At 46.0% G+C, this 19,709-nt stretch overlaps 4 protein-coding genes across 9 annotated transcripts; 3 read left to right on the top strand and 1 right to left on the bottom strand.

The window, feature by feature from the left end:
- The first annotated feature begins 358 nt into the window (after positions 1 to 358).
- On the top strand, positions 359 to 3,835 carry sirt4 (sirtuin 4). The gene is made up of 4 exons (XM_018758326.2): positions 359 to 493; positions 1,831 to 2,312; positions 2,534 to 2,828; positions 3,452 to 3,835. The coding sequence occupies exons 2-4, from the start codon at positions 1,831 to 1,833 to the stop codon at positions 3,602 to 3,604; spliced, it is 930 nt and encodes a 309-aa protein (XP_018613842.1). The 5' UTR covers positions 359 to 493; the 3' UTR covers positions 3,605 to 3,835.
- An 878-nt stretch (positions 3,836 to 4,713) lies between these two features.
- Positions 4,714 to 8,120, bottom strand: LOC108938074 (mitochondrial fission regulator 2-like). Its single transcript, XM_018758354.2, has 7 exons — positions 8,110 to 8,120; positions 7,763 to 7,999; positions 7,367 to 7,490; positions 6,450 to 6,649; positions 5,549 to 5,610; positions 5,317 to 5,439; positions 4,714 to 5,020 (listed from the first exon to the last, which is right to left on the bottom strand). Exons 2-7 carry the CDS (start codon positions 7,982 to 7,984, stop codon positions 4,828 to 4,830), a joined length of 924 nt encoding a protein of 307 aa, XP_018613870.1. The 5' UTR covers positions 7,985 to 7,999; positions 8,110 to 8,120; the 3' UTR covers positions 4,714 to 4,827.
- A 2,723-nt stretch (positions 8,121 to 10,843) lies between these two features.
- Positions 10,844 to 14,240, top strand: LOC108938100 (zinc finger protein 271). 2 transcript variants are annotated; one of them, XM_018758419.1, is made up of 2 exons: positions 10,844 to 10,922; positions 12,074 to 14,240. In XM_018758419.1, the coding sequence occupies exon 2, from the start codon at positions 12,084 to 12,086 to the stop codon at positions 13,839 to 13,841; it is 1,758 nt and encodes a 585-aa protein (XP_018613935.1). In that variant the 5' UTR covers positions 10,844 to 10,922; positions 12,074 to 12,083; the 3' UTR covers positions 13,842 to 14,240. The 2 variants fall into 2 exon arrangements, with proteins under 2 accessions (XP_018613935.1, XP_018613936.1); XM_018758420.2 differs by lacking the exon at positions 10,844 to 10,922 and adding an exon at positions 11,399 to 11,537.
- A 269-nt stretch (positions 14,241 to 14,509) lies between these two features.
- LOC108938102 (transmembrane protein 267-like) lies at positions 14,510 to 19,283 on the top strand. Of its 5 annotated transcripts, none has more exons than XM_018758426.2 (4): positions 14,510 to 14,530; positions 15,541 to 15,687; positions 17,504 to 17,912; positions 18,716 to 19,281. In XM_018758426.2, the coding sequence occupies exons 3-4, from the start codon at positions 17,529 to 17,531 to the stop codon at positions 19,049 to 19,051; spliced, it is 720 nt and encodes a 239-aa protein (XP_018613942.1). In that variant the 5' UTR covers positions 14,510 to 14,530; positions 15,541 to 15,687; positions 17,504 to 17,528; the 3' UTR covers positions 19,052 to 19,281. The 5 variants fall into 5 exon arrangements, with proteins under 5 accessions (XP_018613942.1, XP_029115255.1, XP_018613944.1 ...); XM_029259422.1 differs by lacking the exon at positions 14,510 to 14,530 and adding an exon at positions 16,031 to 16,152 and having other exon boundaries at positions 15,305 to 15,687; positions 18,716 to 19,283; XM_018758428.2 differs by lacking the exons at positions 14,510 to 14,530; positions 15,541 to 15,687 and adding an exon at positions 15,305 to 15,454 and having other exon boundaries at positions 18,716 to 19,283.
- The last annotated feature ends 426 nt before the right edge of the window (positions 19,284 to 19,709 follow it).

The raw sequence follows: 19,709 nt of genomic DNA, 5'->3' as shown, positions 1-19,709 counted from the left end.
CCCGGCCATGACCCCACTCGGAACAAGCGGTTGTTCACAACGCTTGACATGATGATATTCACAACGTTGAAGCGACGCAGAAACCAGCACTTTTGTTTTGCAAAGTATAGATGGATCAATAAAACGGAGGTCCTTCGTTATTGTTTCCTCTTGTGTACGCCGCGTTCTCTCAATGTGGACCCTTTCAGTTCAACCACTGGCTGCTCAATGCTACACAGTACTCGCAGAGCTCGAACATAAAAACATTACCGTGAATTCTCCGATCTGTTGTCAGCGCAGACCAAATTAAACTACAAATCCCGGCATGCCACTGGACACCCGTCTTCGCTCCGCGACTGATTCGATTCTACTACAAATCCCGGCATCCCACTGAAAGCTGGCTGCTCATTGTGTAACATAAGGACTTTTTTTCCCTGTACATTCATAATTGTGACTCAGTAATATTCCATTTCGAATCTCACGATGTCTAGTGTCGCGTTAGTCTGATGATGAGGTGAGCTATATTTGTATTTGTATCATTTCGGTTCACGCTGTTTGAATCATTCATGAATGTTGGCGAGTCGAGTGACTGTGTTACCTGTGCTGTGTGTTGTTCAAATCGTGGATCATGATCATCATGTTGGGACTCGGGCAGTGAAAGAAGAGCTACAACTTTCTGGAAGAAATAATTAGATTAGTGTCCTCAGTCATAGGGACACGATAGTGACATGATGATGTTAGACTCCTCTTCAGGCTCTTGCCATGATGAGGCTCTAAGACTAAGGTCGGTCAGAGTGAGGTGTGAGTGACCAAATCTGACATAAGCCTTCGAATAACTAGAGATAAACTCTCAAAGGAACAAAACACACAGTTCATCAGAAGTTACACAAACTGTGTTCAAGATTAATTCCAAATATTGCAGTCCGGGGTATAAAACTAGTGAAAGAACTGGATTAAGAAATGTTAGGTTGTCTTAGATTTACTAGAGGAGTGGTAACATTTAATTCTTCATGGGAGGGTTAGATGTGCAGGCAGTTGAATCATAACATTTATTCATTTCACTGAGGCTTTTCTCCAAAGCAACTTTGGAATGTTAAGCTACTTACAATTACTTACCCATTTGTACAGCTGGGTAACCTTACTGGAGCAATTCTAGGGTAAGTACCTAAAATTGGACAACTGGCAGTGCAGTTATTAGAGCTGCTGCCTTTGAACCCAAAGGTTACAAGGTTGCAGGTTCAATCCCACCTCTGGCTGTAGTACCCTTGAGCAAAGTACTTATCCTAAAATTGCTCCAGTAAAATTACCCAGCTGTCTAAATGGCTAAATAATTGTAAATACCTTAACGTTGTAAGTCGCTTTGGAGAAAAGCATCAGCTAAATGAATAAGTGTAAGTACCTTGTTCAAGGGTACTAAAGGTGGAGGTGGGATTTAAACCTGTGACCTTCAGCTCTAAAGGCAGCAGCTCTAACCACTACACTATCAGCTACCCTGTGGGATACTGTCTCTTGAGAAGATCCATTATCAGTAATAGCTTGCCCAGTTTGGGGTTGCGGTGGTCTGGAGCCTATCCTCCATACAGAGGTCATGATGCAGCCTGGAAGGGACACCAGCCTATTGTGGGGCACCTTGAGAAAATACTTCTTCCAAATTACACTATTTTAAAAATGGTGCAAGTTTCAGAATCTGATTTGTTGCAGTGCCACAGCTGTAGTCCCTAAAGACTCTTCATTCAGCAACGATACATTTTTCCACTTTCATACATATATCTGACCGAGAGCTGGAACATACAGGTCTCACCTTTGGTTTCCTGGGCTGTGTCCACCTTTTGTTGTGTGTCCTCCGTGTAGATGCAGCAGCCTCAAAGATGGGTTTTGAAGCTAACGGGCCACATAAGGTTCCGGTCCATGGCTGCCAGCACCCTGGACTTTGTGCCAGCCAGTTTGCCCATCTCCTCACTGGCACTGGAGCAGCTTCAGAACTTTGTGTCTCGCTCCAGAAGGCTGTTTGCGATCACTGGAGCTGGGCTCTCCACTGAGTCGGGCATCCCCGATTACCGCTCGGAGGGCGTGGGCTTGTACTCCCGTACAGACAGGCGGCCAATGCAGCACTCCGAGTTCCTAAGTAACGCCAAGGCCCGCCAGCGCTATTGGGCACGGAACTACGTGGGCTGGCCACTGTTTTCCTCCCACCAGCCCAATGCTGCTCACGTGGCGCTGCGCAGCTGGGAAACTGCGGGGAAGCTGCACTGGCTGGTGACGCAGAACGTGGATGCGCTGCACTCCAAGGCAGGGAGTCAGCAACTGACCGAGCTGCATGGCTGCACACACAGGTGGGTATAGGGACACATGGCTGCAGGAAGAAGCGCAGCTGGATATACATGTGTATTGGGGGAAACACATCGCTGTATCCTGCTGCTCATACAGGTGGGCTCTAAACATGGGGCATCCAAACTGCTCTTTCCACAGGTTTCTTTTATAAATGTATTTGCTGTGGCTTGAATATTTTAAGTGCCAAAGTTTGACATGTGATATGTTGGTGGTGACCCTATAGGGTGGTGTGTCTTGGCTGTGGCTCCGTGTCCCCCCGGCAGGCCCTGCAGGTGCGCTTTGCGGCTCTCAATCCAGGTTGGGCAGCTGATGCAGGGGGTGTAGCGCCCGATGGTGACGTCTTCCTCACCGACGAGCAGGTTCAGCACTTCCAGGTCCCATCCTGCGAAGTCTGCGGAGGCATACTGAAGCCCCAGGTCACATTTTTTGGCGACACGGTTGATCGGGACACCGTACGCTTCGTTCACCAGAAGCTGGCGGAGTCGGACGGCGTGCTGGTTGCGGGTTCGTCACTTCAGGTGTGTGACAAGTAGCCTGTCTGGGTGGTCTGTTTAAATCTGAATAATTACATCCCATCAGTAGAAGAGAATTTCCAAGAGCTTGTTATAGCTAGCAGAAATCATCTAGCCACTTCAGCTTTATTTATCTGTACTTTGGTTTCCATGGTAACAAGACACTTCTTACTCCACTATTATTATCATCATCACCATCATGCACAAACACCAGAAATGAGCTGTAAACACTGGGAATACAATAATTCAGTTCACTCCCACAGTCTGTGTTAGTGCATTTTACTGCCTGTTTGTAAAAACGGGGTGTGTTCCAACCAATACAAGCAGAAACTTTAGAATGTAGAACTACGAAGAAAATGTGCAATTAAAATGTTTTAAATTTTTTTTTTTTAAATGTATAATTCAATTACTTGCACCTGAGGAGCAAGTGTTAATTTAATATTCACACATTCAAGGTAAAAAAAAAAAAAATAGTTTTTTAGATTAGGTAAACCCGGATCAAACGACTCAGCAATGATACGTAAGGAGTTTGGGAGATGCTGGATTCTCTCGTGCTGTAGTTGGCACCCCAAAGTTCAGCATTGATAAAGAACTTGCTGACTATTCTGCACCCACCTTTACGTGCACAGGTGTTCTCTGGATACCGGTTCCTACTGGCTGCCAGCGAGAGGAAGGTCCCCGTGGCCATCCTGAACATCGGTCCCACCAGGGCGGACCACCTGGCCTCGGTACGAGTGAGCGCTCGCTGTGGAGAAGTTCTGCCTGCCATCCTGACGCTATGACTCCCTCACGAGGCCATCTAGTTACAGTGAGGCATTCAGAGGCTGCGGAGACTTTTTTCCTCTCTACACCAAGTGATAAGACAAGGCACCAAAACCTACAGGCCTGTCTAAACTGTGCCACAACTGTGCATCTGTTGTGGCTGTTTTTGGCGGTAAAGGGAAATCAATCATGTTGCAAGAAATCTCAGGATTAAATTACACAGGGGTCGTGTGTGTGTGTGTGTGTGTGTGTGTGTTAACTGTTGCCTTAACTGGTCTGGGATCAGCTCCCCAAAGCATCATTTCATTTTAGTGAATTGAAGATCACAGTAATATTAACAACAGTTTTGGGGAAATGGGCAGTGATACACATATATATAATTATAATCTAACCCTGGTGAAAGAGGAAATTCCTGAATACAAGGCAGGGTACAGTGCAATGTTCAGATGTATCATGAAAAAATGCAAATAATGGTAGAATACACACACACACACACACATTTTGGTTCTAATAAAGATGGTGAGTAGTGTAACTGTTAAACTGTTTATAGAGGTCTTTATTCAAACACTGGACTGCCTAGATTTATGTGGTTTTACATCACTTGTCCCTAAATATGGGTCTGCTGAATAGAGGGAATATTCCTGTCTGTAAAAGGATGGAGCAGTTGTTACATTAGATTTGGCAGAGAAGTGCTAAAACCTCAGGCCTGTCACTCTTGTGGATTTCCTTCCATGCCACTTTACTGACTTAATAAAAAAATAAAATCAGTGAAACGTGTGATTCAGAAAAGTAATTTTATACGTAACCTGTGTACATTCAATGATAAAACAACGTTTTTTCCCAAATTTACAAAATGATTCTAAAAAAATCTTGCAACACACAGCATAACAGTCGTAAATTTTGGTCAAAAATAGTATTAGTAGTGGCCTTTGGTCAGTCAGCATCGAAACTGCAAACTTTATGCAAGGACAAAAAAAAAAAAGATTAATGAAAGGCATTTAACACATATAAGTAAATGAGGAATTTTGGAAAAATGCTGAAATTTAAAGCGGAGAAAGGGGACGACCTGACTCAGTACTTCTGTACAGAAAAAGATTGTAAAAAGATTAACAGTGTGCAAATAGCATATTTATGCATATTAGCATGAATGAAGGTGGAGGAGCGCATCATCAAGTAGGAAGTATGAGATGACTGTCCCAACGGAAAGCTAGTGAGACCCACCGGATCAGCTGAGGGGTACGACTCAGGGCGAAGCCGGGGGTGTGGCGAAGCCATCCTCGCTGTCGGAGTTCTCGTGAGGGTCTGGGACCCCAGGGTCAGCAAGGGGACTCTGAGCATTCCTAAATTTGTTGATCAGAGCAGTGTTGAAGTTAGAGATGGGAGATCCCTCAAGGTCTCTGATGGGTGGCCTTCCTGTGGGCGTACCCCCTGGAGATCTGACAAAACCAAGACATAAAACTTATAATTCAAAGTAAGACAGTCTGATATGTAGTTTTTAAATATTTATTCCAGAGAGTACATGTACATTTTTAGGTGGTCTGAATGAAAGGTGTTTGCCAATGTCCATCAGTTTCCTGTGGAAGAAAGGAAGTGGAGATGGCTACCGTAGAATACGTGGTGGAGGTAGGGTAGGAAAACCCAGCTGCTGTTTTACATAACACCACACAAAAGTCCTCCTTTCTGTTCACAAGCTTTGACCCGCTGATGCCCCTGGAAGGTACTTTGGCCTCACCTGCTGACGCCCGTGGCCTTGAGCCTCCTGGCTGGATTGTAAGCCAGCAGCTCTGTCTGGATGTCCAGGTGGGGATGAGAGCCTTCTCTATGGTCAGGCTTCGGAGTGTTGGGATCCATGAAGCTGCTCAAAAAAAAAAAAAAAAAAATCAGGATCATAACCTCAGTTTACAGTAAGAATACAAACACACCATCTGCATCACTGGACGCTGTTCAAGAATACACTCACGCACCTTCCAGGTCTGTTCAGTCGGGAGAGACCGTAACTGGAGAGTATGTCCGGTGTAGCTGCTACCTGACGGTGCCCAGAGGAAAAAGTGACATGGATTAGTCACAGACACCTCTACGGGCATAGTGATACCTTATATTTCTATATTATGATGTGGATATATTAAAGATTTTAAGATGACTTTGGTTGCGATTGGGAGTTTTTGTTTTCATCGCCACTGTTGCCAGCTTGCTTACTGTACTGTTACTTGTGTTATAGCCACAATTTTGGATCACTCTAAAATTTGGACCACTCCAGCTGCCATTTCCTGCTGAATTTCCAGCACGACATTAAAAGTCCCAGTAGAGCAAATCCCCTATTACACTTCTTCTTATAAAGACATTTAGTCTGCGTGTCCAGTCACGTTTCAGTTAATGAGACTTCTCAGTCATGTGCTGATTTATACATTTCAAAGGAAGTGGTTTATTAGCTGGGGGGGGCGCAGTGGGTTGGCCCTGGTCCTGCTCCTGCTCTGGTGGGTCTGGGGTTCGAGTCCCGCTTGGGGTGCCTTGTGATGGACTGGCGTTCCGTTCTGGGTGTGTCCCCTCCCCCTCCAGCCTTACGCCCTGTGTTGCCAGGTTAGGCTTTGGCTCCCCGTGACCCTGTACGGGACAAGCGGTTCAGATGGTGTGTGTGTGTGTGTGTGGTTTATTGGCATTCAATTTTATAATAACTGATCTTTGAGCTGGGACACAGAAGAAAGCCGAAGACCACGCAGCCTCTGCAGGGACATGACTGGATAGCCCTGCCCTTTCCAGGTAGGTGCTGATGCAGAGAAGTGGGGCTACAAGTGGACCACGTCACAGTGGAGTTAAAGCAAACTGTCAAATTGCAATGACACGAAGATGAGAGAAGCAAGCAGTCACCTGCTGATGGCTGACGTGGTCTCGAACTGGTGTCGCTGAGCCTGAAGGAGGGGGCAGCGGTGGAGGAGGTGGAGGAGCAACGGACGAAGCTCCAGGACACAGCGGAGGTGCGAGTTTTTCCTGTCTGGCCATGGTGCTCAACACAATGTCCCTCTTCTCCGGAGGGTGTTGGGAGGTGCACCTTGAGGCACGTTTCGCTTCTGTAGAAGCGCAGCAGCACCGGTAATACCACAGTAAAGGCATGCATCTGCAATTCTGACATGTGGATCTATTGTTTGCGCCATACTAAGAGGCCATGATGTTGTCTGAAGGAAAATGTACACACTCCAGCAGCCTCCAACATCTTCAGCATCAACTGTTAAATATATAGCGATCCCTGATTTACAAAATGTATCTGTTCCTGAAAACTTCTAGGCCATGGTAATATCCTGCTGGACTGCTGCAACCCTCTCCTTTCAGGACTTGTAGCCTCTGCTGTCAAACCTCTCCAGTTGATATAAAACGCTGCTGAACAAATTGTGTTTGACAATTTGAACATTCCCACGTATCCTTCTCTTTGTCCCTTTCCACAGGCTACCTTTGCTGCCCCCAACAAATCCAAGATTATGGTTACAACCTACAAAACTATCAACAGATCTGCTCCCAGATGTCTCTACAAGTCCTGATCACTCGCTACACCCCAACCAGACCGCTACGCTCCTTCACCCCTTTATGCTTGGTGGTGCCACGCACAAAGGGTCCAAAATCAAAAGCACAAAGGTTTTCAGTTCTAGCTCTAATGTGGTGGAACTACCTCCCTCTGTCATTCAGAACTGCTGAATCCCTCTCTGAATTGTGAAGTACTAAATAAAAACAGAATGTCTCTGTGACCAGAAACGTGTGCGAAAGCTGGTCTCCGGCTGCTAAGGACCACTCACCCTGGGCGTACGCCTGCACCTTCTCCATCTCTGCACGTAACTGGCTCACTCGGTCCCGCAGTTCATCTGGCCCCACTGTGTTGCAGCGGTTCAACTTGCCCTCCACCACGCTGAAGAACCTGGCCTAGATGATAGTACCCAGCTGGGTCAGAACCCAGAGGAACCGAACACACACCAGCAATGGTTGTGTACTGGCACCTGCGGTGAAGACTGAACGCTACACTGCAGAGGTTGAAAGATTTAAGGTAATCTGGGAACATCTAATGAGAAGATGAGGGGTGATTCCTGAGATTTTTAGGCTTTAAGCTCCTTAATCGCAACACCATCCACTGCTCAACATCAACAGTTTCTAGTAACCGATTCCACCAGACATCATGTGGACTCGGGGGGCCTCACCTTGATGCTCACGCCCGGGGTCCCTCGCTCCAGCTCAGCCTGCTTTCGCTTGCGGACAACGCGCTCGCACAGCTTGGGCTGTCGCTCCATGGCGCTGAAGAGCTCCTCCAGGGCCTGCTGAGTGTAGCTCAGTCCCTGCTGCTCAAAATCATCCTCCGACATCTGCTGGCAGAAGCGCTTCACCATGGGGCACTCCCGGTCAAACTCCCCCATGCTCTCCATCAGCTTGCCTGGGAGCTGAGTTCAGGAGGCAAGAACATCAGAATGGATTCATCCAACACTGGTGGGTGCCAGGTCAGAATTGAACACCTGCACTATTAATTCATGTATAAATGACAATGACTTACCAGTTTATGCAGCAGGATAATTTTTACTGGAGCACTTGAGGGTAAGTACCTTCCTCAAAGGAACTGCAGTGGGAACAGAATTCCAACATGAGTCCTTCCATACTTTTCATTTAGGCTTTAAAATTAATTTCAGGTGACAAATTTTCCATCCAGGACCCAACTCTTTTTTTTTTCCCCTCCATAAAGAATTATGGTAATTAACATGTTAGTTATTCATTTAGCTAACACTTTTCCCCAAATCAACTTATACTTATTTACCTAGTAGGATAATTTCACTGGAGCAATATAGGGTGAGTACCTTGCTAAAGAGACTTGAACCTACAACCTTTAGGTCCAAAGGCAGCAGTGTTAACCACTCTGCTTCCAGTTGCCAACTTAAAACAGAGCTTTGACTAATGGGTTAATTTCACTGAATTTTTCAAGTTTTGTCAGAAAAGAGAGTACTCCTAAAGCACTCCAGAAATTATGTCACCTTAGCATAAGGCCTCAGGTAAATAAATAAAGAAATTAATAAATAATAATAAACAAGTATTAACTGAAAAATGCCATTTTCTTGTTTTTTTTCTCTCCCTTCCTCGGCTGCATTCTGTACAAATTCTCCCAAGTGCTGCACCCTTAGGGAGGAGTGAACAACAGCACAGTGCTCTACATTTACATTTTGTCATTTAGCAGATGCTTTTCTCCAAAGCGACATACATCTCAGAGAAAATACAGTGTGTGCATTACATTAGGAGAAAGAGGCACAGATGCAGACGTGTGATTCTTAAGTACAGTTTGTTTCTTTCCACCATATGAACCGATGTTCATCACGAGTAGCTGCATAAAACTTAATAGACGATTCCTGATCACCTTCCAACAATTTTTTTTTTTTTTTTTTTTTTTTTTTTATTATTAAGTGTTTAATCATCAGCTGATTACGCACTGCAAACCTGACAGTACCTGAATCTACGGGGATGAGTGTGTGTGTGTGTGGACAGCATCATGCACTTGGTTCTCTTGTGGCCTTTTCTCTCTAATGTACAGCTTTAAGCTACTTGCACTGCATTACCCATTTATATAGCAGGGACATTTTTCCTGCAGCAGTTTAGATCTAACCACAACGCCACCTGCTGCCAGTAACTGGACACTATCTTAATACCTGGCCACAGTCATCAAAGTGAACAGGAAAACCCATCTTGGATCTTTTGAAAGACTGCTGTTGTGACGCATGTGGTGGGTCATGGCAAATGCTTTCATGTTCAAAATATACATCATATATTTTTATGTCATTCACAGAGCGCTTTGGCAAAGGTGATGTATTATCATTGACTTCTCACTTACCTTATCCAAAGCCACATTTTGACACGTTTGAACAGCAGGGTATCCTGACCGTATCTGTGCAAAGTAAATACCTTCACAAAGGGTATTACGGCGCGAGTGGGATGCGAACCAACAACCTTCGGGTATATGTCCATGTTACGTCATCGTTTCAAGTTAAACGGCCATACTAACAGACATACGGATACAGGTGAGTCCTCTAATATTTGAGCTCCGTCTGTGTTCTGCTATTTGACCGTTCGAGTGACGGTTCGTGTGAGATGTGATATATGATATATACGCTCCGTCATGGAAAGTCATTCATTGCGGAGCGGTGAACAGACAGACAAAGGACAGACTCTGATCTTCAGATTTCCACACTCTTACTTATAATACAACATGCCGAGACACTCACCGCTCAGATGTCTCCGAGTTACCAAAAACAATCTTTAAAAATGTTGTTCAGAAACTGATCGGAAGCAAACGTGAGTATAAACAGTACTGTTTTCGCCGATCGCAGGCACTGAAAATTAAATTATCCCGGACATATAAATGGTCCAATCGCTGCTCAGCGCAACGAGTGACGTTTACACGCTCAGTTATGCCGCCCCGCCCCCTTTTCCTCTGCGCCTCACTTGCAGCGTTGCGGTTTTTTTCACTGGCAGTTTCACAAATAACGGCTCGGCTGGCAATAAGCACTGAACGGACATTTCGAAACTGAGTGAAAAGCAAAATGAACGGATAGTAACAGTTAGCGAACAGCAAAATAGCAAATGAACAGCAGGGAGTGAACAATTCCGAACGCAAACGCACCGTTAAAAACTAAACATCACTGAACAACAAGTAGACAAAAGAAGAATTGTGATTGTGTGAACAAGACCGCGAAGAACAATCATGGAACAAGAAACAAATATCATATCATATGGGTCTACAGAATGAACGACAGAAAAACGGGGAAACGTAAATGAAAAGAAACTGAAGAACAACCAGACACCGAAAAGCCAGTCAGAGTCTAAACCTAAATGAACGAGATATCACTCGGACACTCCGTCTCGATATTATCACCGAGTTTACTTTACAAAATTGTTTTTAAAAAAATGGGACAACTGGGAGCACAATGGTTAAAGCTCCTGCCTTTGGACTCAAAGATCGCAGGTTTAAATCCTACTTCCAGCTGAGCTACTACTTGGCTTGAGCAAGCTACTCTGCTCCAGTAAAATGACCCAGCTGTAAATAATTGTAAGTCGCTTTTAGAGAAAAGCATTAGGTAAACGTATGAGGTTCGTAGGATATATCATGTTGACAGAATGTAAATTTGAACAGAGATAAAGTCTATAACAGATCATGGTCGCAGAACGTTCAAGTTGTGTAGAATGTTACGAATGGTGGGCACCCAAGTCACGTGCTACTTGCGAGGGCGCCAAGGGCTTGTGGGAAATGTAGTACTTTTAACGCAAAGAGAAGTTGATAACCTGTTCTGCAAACACATGCTTGTCCGAAGCGACCGACAAGCTGCAGTAAGTTCTGCCTGCTCAGTGTTTAAACTGCACTAAGATGCCTGGAGTGGAAACCCTGTAAAGCCGTGAACTCGGCTGGCATCGTACGTGTGGCTGCTGCTTTCTTATGGAATTCTCCACACTTTTGTTCCAATGCGTAGCGCTACTAGCTAGCCGCTGGGCTAAAAACCGCGGAGGCTGCGCGTGCCTGAGCCCCGACGGCAGCTTTGAACGGGAAATCAGCGCGAACCTTCCGTGGGTTCGCTGCGCGTGTGCGTGAAGCGCGGCTCTTGTGGTAGGCGTTGTTCCCGGGTCCGAGAGACGCGCTTCGCGGAGAGCCACGTACAATCACGAAGATTGCAGTTTAATGATCTCCACGTGCTCCCGAAAGTCGGAGCGCTTGAGCGAATGCGTGGAGGAAGTGGGAGGGCAGCTGGTGGTGGTGGTAGTAGTAGTAGAAATAGTAATAATAATAATAGTACTAGTAGTAGTATTAGTGCGGTGGGTTCGCATCTAAATGAGCGAATAGGGAGCGTGGGAACCGAAGAAAACAGTTTCCCCTAGTTGCGCTCGTCGGTGTGCGGCGAAAACGGGGGAAACGGTTCTTTTACGTGGAGTGAATTTCGCCGAGTTGCGGTACGTGCGTTTTTTTGGCGCAAAAAAAGAATGACTGGACTGATTCGGTGGTGGGAAATGAAATATAAGTGAATCTTTCTTTAGCAGTGGAACTTAGTGTCTCCTTTACGGGTCAGAAACACAGCTGCCATTTTTCCACTTACTGTAGTACTTCAAATGCGTTGGGTTCACTTGTTTTTTTTAAGTACCTTGATTTCTACTTGTACAGCACGAGGGCGCAGCGGGTATCACTGGTGGGAGCTGTGGGTTCCAGGCTCGCTCACACTGTGTGGTTTTCATGTTCTCCCTGTTTTTGCACAGGTTTCTTCCAGGTGCTCTGGTTCCCTCCCACAGGTGAATTTTGAGTCTAAACGGGCTGTAATGTGCGTAGGTGTGCGTGAAGGGGAGTGTGCGTTTGATTGTGTTGCACTGGATTTCTGTCCTGTCCAGGTGCTCCCTGCCTCACACCTTATATTTCTACCACAGGCTCTGACCCCCCACAACCCTGCATTGAACACTTGCTAGTCAATGTACTGATTGTCATCTGTGATTTTTAGGGTGGAAGAAATGGATGCAGGGTCCCTTGGAGGAGCTGCACTCAGTGTTTCTGATTCCTCTATGAACACCAGCCTGCTGGCCAAGGTGGGGGGTGCCGCATTGCCGCAAGAGGAGCAACGGAGCTCCAAGCCTCTCATGTCTGTGGGCCTGATGAAATGCGAGGAGTGTGGGCGTGGCTTTTCCGATATATCCGTACTTCTGCGGCATCAGCAGAGAGAACACGCCCTGCGCAAACCGCACCGCTGTCCCACCTGCGGCCAATCGTTCGCCCTGCTGTCCAGCTTGCACCTGCACCGCCGCATCCATGCCGCCACACGGTACAAGTGGAGCAGCCAGGGTGGCTCGCCGCGGCAGCATGCAGCCCGTTCAGACAGGAGCGAGGGTCGACTTTTTGGCCACCGACGAAACCTGCAGGGTGGGGGACCTTATGCTTGTGCCCCCTGTGGGAGAGCGTTCAGCCACAAGCCGGCGCTGCTCCACCACCAGCAGGCTGGCTGTCAACACCCTACCGAACCCGAGGAACCTCAGATCACTCAGCTGACATCCACCGCGTCTCCGGCTGCACCAACAACGCAACATGACGAAGGCCTTTTGTCGCAATCTAAGCCTTCTGCTACAAATCCCGCCTCCATGACTTCACAGGTTCTACCTGTCAGTGCTCAGCCTACAACGCCGCAGGGCCCTGCGCATTCCTCTTTGTCATCTCCTACGGACTCATCATCACCACCCCATGCTTCCCCACCCCCCTCCCCCACAAGGCCCTATTTTTGCTCCTTATGCCACAGGACGTTCAACTCTCAGGTGGGTTTGTCCAGTCACCAGCGACTGAGCCACCCCGTGGAGTGGAAGCTGGCTCAGGTAACGTACTGGAATCAGGGGGGCAAGAAGTTCCCTTGCTCCTCCTGCGAGAAGGTCTTCTGCCATGCGGCGTCGCTCTACCAGCATAAGCGCCGGTGCTTTGGTACACAGGCAGATGAGACGGGTGCAGGGTTACAGAACCACAAGGGGCAACGGTTCCCTTGCCGCTCCTGTGACATGGTCTTTTCCCAGACATCCAGCCTGCTTCTGCACAGGAAAGAGCAACACAGCAGGCCAGCGCGGCCCCGGGACCGTGGCCGGATGGTGACGGTTCTGCCGAAACGAAGAACAGGGGTGCACCCCTGCCCTTTCTGCAGTAAAGTGTTCTCTCACCACCTGCCCAGGTGGGCTCATGTTCGGGCCCATCACGCTCAACAGCAGCTGCAGAGAAAGAGGTGTCACAAAGTGGACTACCACAAGGCCAACAAACAGGAAATTGCCAAGAAGCTGTTCCGGTGTTCGCAGTGCAACAAGGCCTACCGCAGCCGTGGCAACCTTCTGAAGCACCACAGCACACACGCCAAAGCAGGCAGGAGGTCTCGGACTGTGCATCGGAAGCCCGGGCGCAGGAAAAACAACAGAGGGAAGAGCGAGCCTCAGAGCAGCGAGGAGGAGATGTACTCCTGCCCGTTCTGTGAGGAGGTGTTCAGTCAGCTGTCCTCCCTCCGGGAGCACGAGTTGGTGCACCAACCCATGAATACGGCCAGATCCTGCAGTGTGTGCCAGCATTCCATGGGCTCGGCTCGGGGGGCTGAATCGGATGCAAGGGTCTACCACTGCGAGCCCTGCCAGCGGACCTTCAGGTTGCTTCAAGTGTTCCTGCAGCACTGTCAGATGCACCTTGTCCCTCTGGGGGACAGAGGTCCTGCAGGTGACCTTGACATAGAAGACCGAGGTGTAGTCCCATGATGCTGCTGAACATTTTGCAGGACCGGGGCCCATTCAGGCACACGCACTCGCAAAGTGGTGAGATGGAACCGTGAGCTCCTCAGAACACTGTTGCACAGTGCTGCCAGCTCTTACCTCAAAACAGTAGCTTCACTGGAGATGTGCGGAGGGCTGCGTCCGTCAGGATTCACTTGTTGGCTGCTCAGCTAAAGGCTGAAGAATTCATTCCCCAAAGCTGCTGCTAGGTGTGAGGCTTAGTCAGCGTACAGCAGCGATGGTAATAATTGCACTGTACAAACCTCAGTGGAACTTGTTTAATGCTTTTTTTGTTCTGATACTGTGAAACTTCCAAAATCCATGAATGTGTTTGTTCAACAAAAACAAGCAGGATATAGTAGATGCCTTTACCTGATGTTTCTATTTTCTCTACAGTTTTTTTTTTTTTTTTTTTTTTTTTTTTTTTTTTTAAATAGTTATACTTTAAAACTTGTAAAACACTGGTTAGTTTGTATGGTCTTGAACTGCATATTATGACATTTGTTACCCCTGTTTTTTTTTTATTGAAAGGAAGTAAGATTTGAATGCATAAATTTAGTAAATGTGACCACATCCGCACTTTGTCTTGTTTCCACTCTTCCGGGACAAAAATTCTCAGTTTTGGTTTTGTGTGCCTATGTACACACGCCTGTTGACAAGCTTTAGTAATTCAGGTGAGAGGTGGGATGTACTCGGCAGACAGTAAGCAAATCCATAAAGTTAACTTTCGTCAGAAATATCAGCCTGCAGGGGAACAGTAATTTGGATAAATGTAGATTTCATCTGCCTATGTTAGTGTTACAAGGTTTATCTAAAATAAAATGTGAGGTTAAACTGTGAAGCTATGTAGTTTAAGCGCTTTTTAAAAGTATTTATTAGTTACTGCATTTTTATTTTGTTTTGTTAAACTATTGTTTAAAGTAACATTAGCATTACTTGCCTGCCTGTAGCTCCCTGAAATCATGCGTTTATATTATTTCAGTGCATCATATTTTAACAGGATGAGCAAATCATTTTGACCTCCCACAATAAAATCCACAGGAAAAGTGATCTTACAGAATCCTAAGTCATAATATATAATTACAAGTTCACTATTAATTGAAAGAACGTGTGTTTGCTCTTTTGTCGATTATGACGTCACGGTAAAATGGGCTCCGCAACATACAGTGCTGACATTTTCCGTTTTCTTCTACAGTTTAACTCGGATTTAAGTTATAAAAAAAAAATCTCCAGCTTTGAAATTAATACTATTAGTTGTACACAAAACCCAAAGCAATTTCAGAGTGTTTTGGGTCCCATTGGCCTAAAAATTAATTTATTTTACTTCACCGGTGTGACCTTTTGTTTTGTTTCACTACACAGTTTTAACTCGTGTAAAAACTTAATTTGTGATTAGGAACAACTAATTTTTACCTTTCAAATTGCATAAGGTTCACCGTCGTGTGTTTTAAATGTTACTTTTCTGACTTTGTCTTTATTATTCTGTTACTTAGCTGACTCTTTCGTGCAAAGTGACTTGCATTATTTGCATATCGGGTAACACGAAAGTACAGTGCTCTGAGGTACACCTCACCAGTTGCACCAGGAAACCGGTTCAGGTAGATAAATGCGACGCCACCTGCTGCCCTAATGTAAAGGCATCTATGGCGGTCCGCCCGCTTTCTCTCGGGTGTGTTTGCTCCAGCTTTATACCTCCATAAGGGGAACGGTGTGTCCGCGCGCGGCAGCGCTTGTTCCGGTGGCCGTACTATGGCGGCCCTCTCGCGGCGGAACTACGCTCACGAGCCGCAGCCGGAGCGCGGTCTGCTCTCAACTTAACAGTGTAATCCACGTAAGATGATGTTCATTGCACATTTTTCACGACGAACGCATCTAATGTGGTTTTTTTCCACGCCGGAGACGAGTATTAAAACATTGATTTCCTGCTGAAAGATTTCTTTCGGTATGTGTGCTAGTTAGCATGCTAATTGCTAAAGCGAGGCTTTTTTAAATTCAAGCATCCGCTTAAATTTGCAACGGCTGTGCTTTAACTGGAGGTGAACGTGTCTTTTATTAGCCAGTTTCACGAGGCGTCGTCATTGCTGCTGTTTGACTTGTTTACGCTTGTTGACCTGCAATCTGTCGACGACCGCTGTAGCCGTGATGAATTAAAGAGACTATTTTCTTCCTTACAGCCATTACAGTTCGATGCTTTGGGGAACACTTTTCATAATACTATTATTAACAATTAATGATGTGGAGAAGAAGAAGGCACAGCCAGCACCGTCATGGCGAACTTGGAACACCAACACACAACGTAATAATGCTCTCGGTCCGAGGAGCCGGCTTTTTCCTCAAGGACCTACACGTCAAGCTAATCTGCTTGGCGCCTTTCATGATTTCTCTACTTCACGTTGGCAAAGTCACCCCATTATATTCCCTGTAAATTCCCCCAGCGGTTGGACTCGTAATTCCAATTTTCCCACAATACAACTATTTACAGTAGACACGTTTTCCCGCCCAAACTTTCGGTAACGCGGTTCGTTACAATATGGTTAACAATAAATATATTAATGGTGTTATGTGTATAGTATTGTTATATATGTAAATTCTTCTTATTATTATTGTTGTTATTATTAATGACAATAATAATAATACTGATAATCACTGACCAATAAAAGAACACCAGTTACATTGCTGGGGGTCTCACAGCACCTGGGTGGTGCAAGAGGATGTGGGTTCGATTCCCACTCAGTCTGTGTGGAGTTTGTGTGTTCTCTGTGTGGGTTTCCTCTGGGTGCTCTGGTTTCCTCCCACACTCCAAAGACATGCTGTTCAGGTTCACCCTTGGTGTGTGAGTGACAGAGAGAATGTGTTCAACTGATGTATGGATGAGTGACCCAGTGTAAGTAGTGTATCTAGCAGTGTGAGTCACCTTGGTGAATAAAGTATGTGGGCTCATAACACTACATAGAGTTCATTGGAAGTCCCTTTGGAGAAAAGCATCTGCTCAATAAATGTAAACTGGATTGTATAGAACCCATTGATTCCACTTGCCAATCAATCCTTATGCATGTATAGATGTTGCCTGAAATAAACGGTTAATCCCGCCTGAGAAGCAGAGGGTTACAGGCTCAAGTTGGGAGAAATTTATTTTGATCCTTTTAAAATTTTCAAAGTAGATAATTTCATTAAAATTCCACTTTTTCTTCTAGAAGTGCGCACCCACTTCAAGTGATCAAAACATGTAATTGATCTGCATTTTTCAGGCACCAGTAAAAACATTTTCTTCAGTGTGGTAAGTGTGTGGTTTCTGAAAGCAGCCCCCCCACGGTTTAATTGTATGGCTCCATTAAGGCAAAAGCAAACATCCATCCATCCAATTTCAGTAACCGCTTGTTGAAGCTTTGCGGTGAGCCGGAGCCTATCCCAGAAGCATTGGGTGCAAGGGGAAGATGGGATGCTGGTCTGTTGCAGGGTAGACACACACTCACCCATTTACACACTATGGGCAATTTAGCATCGGCAGCCCACCTGAACTGCATGTCGCAAACCAGAGTACCCAGAGGTAACGAGAAGCCCAGAGTCTTGCAGGTTGTATAATGTAACACTGTTCTTGCTTTTTCCAAAAGTCCAGGCTGTTAGCCACTGCTGTTTGTCTTTGCCAGGAAGTCGGACCCCTGACCTGCCACGATGGTCCTCGGCTCGCTGGAGCTGCAACCACCGCTTCGTCTGCAGGGTGACTCTACGACGCTGCATGTGACAGCGGACATGGAGATGACACAGACACACACGCTGCTCCAGACCCTTAGCCTGTCCTCTGTGGTCGGCAGCTTGGGCCTTGGCATTTTCTGTGTTTGTGCAGACCACTTTGTGCGGCTCCCCCATGTCCAGCAGCACACGTGGCTTCACGCTGTGGCAGACAACGTGATCCATGGCACCATTGGCCTCTGGTCCTGGGCCATTGTCATCGGGCTCAGGAAGTCGAGCGATGTGTGTGAAGCTATGCTTGCCGGATGCCTGGCTGCAGTCATCGACCTGGACCATTTTTATCAGGCTCAATCTCTGTCGCTCAAAGTAAGTTGCTCCCTTCCTTTGGATTGGCCATGTAAATAAGTATTAATTTACATTTAATTTAAACTGCTTAGCTTTCTGCCTTCTCAAATCAACTTACAATGTCAAGTTACTCATTAATACAGCAGGCTACTTTTTTTTTTACTGGAGCAATTTAGGGTAAGTACCTTGCTCAAGGATACTATAGCAGGATACGGTAATCGAATCTGGGTTCTTGTGGACCAAGGGTGGCAGCTCTTACCAGCACACTACCTGCTGCACTCCGTATGCCCTTTCACTTATTCGTTGTCAGTAAGTGTTTGTCCATTGCAGGGCGGCAGTGGTCCAGAGCCTATCCCAGCATCATAGGGCAATCACACACTCATTCATGTAGGTATACGCACATTGCGGTCAGTTTTAGTCACCAGTATACCTGAAACGTGTTCAGGCTATGGAAAGGAAGTGGAGCACCTGGTGGAAACCCACACAAACACAAGCATAGATGAAGATGCAAACTCCAAATAGAGTTGGATGGATGGATGCTATCAGATCAAGTGTAAAGTTTGTAAATGTGTAAACATTCAGAGTATTCCATCTTGCATATCCCTTTCTTATTTTAATACTCATTCTAATCCCTTTGCTTTGTTTAAGGATTACATTTACGCATTTACACAGTGAGATGCTTAAAAGGTTGCTGGGTTCAGCTGCTGTTTTTCCAAGGATTGTAATCTGCGACATGTATCACACATGTATCACTACCAACCTGTCTCTCGTGAACATTTGCATATGGACTAATGTGCCGTTTTCCTTTTGTGGGGCAAATGCAGGCAGCTGTGAACCTCTCGCAACGCCCCCCCTTGCATTGCTCCTCCCTGATCCCTGTCCTCTGTGGATCGCTGTGGCTGCTGGTCAGCACCTGCAGACTGGGGGCCCCCTGGCACTCTCTACCCTGGCTACTGTTTCTCTCACTGGCTTCCCACCACGTGCGGGACGCGACACGGCATGGACTGTGGGTGTGGCCTTTCGGGAGCACAGAACCCCTCCCATACTGGCTGTATGTGGCCCTGACCAGTACAATGCCCCACCTCAGCTCAGTGCTCATATCGTTTTATGGGACTAGAGAAGCCACCTCCCAAAAGTATGGCACAGCCTACAATGTCTGAGCCGACTTTGAAGAAACCCATGTTTTCAGCAGTGGATGTTTGCTGAAACAGTTTGGGATCATTTGCTCACCTTCACAGAAGGTACAACAGAAGTTTCCTTCTTGAAGTATTACCCTTCATCCAGTCAGAAGACCACCTCTTTAGAACTCAGTTGTCAGCTGACACCACTGCTCTGGGAAGGACATGGTCAGTGTGATGATTTGGTAAATACCTACTGCACTGTCATGACCATAGAGCTGTTACTGTGCAGAATGTACTTTAATGTGTACAACTTTAGTTTGCCAAGGTGGCACCTAGTATGACAAAACACTTGAAGTAATGCATTTGACTTAAGTGATTATATTAGTAACATTTAAAATTTAACTTCAATTTTTGTCCCCCACTGTTGGGGTTAAGAGATCTCTGCTTTTGTCAACTATACATTTGTGTCTGAAACAACTGAAATGGCACAATACATCAGTTCAACAAGAGGACAAAGTTCATGAGAATAAAAACCTTTATTAGTGTGTTTATGAAGACTGCATATGCAACACGCCTGAAGAGCTTATAATCAAATTTAACCATTCAACCAATACATCCCTTTACTGGTTAAACAAGCACACTAAATTGCTTTTCCAGGATTAAAAATATTAATATATACACACACGTATATATGCCT

The sequence above is a fragment of the Scleropages formosus genome, chromosome 17 (assembly GCF_900964775.1).
Source record: "Scleropages formosus chromosome 17, fSclFor1.1, whole genome shotgun sequence".
NCBI lineage: Eukaryota > Metazoa > Chordata > Actinopteri > Osteoglossiformes > Osteoglossidae > Scleropages > Scleropages formosus.
The sequence above is the reverse complement of the archived record's forward strand: the minus strand, read 5'-3'. Positions and strand labels throughout refer to the sequence as shown.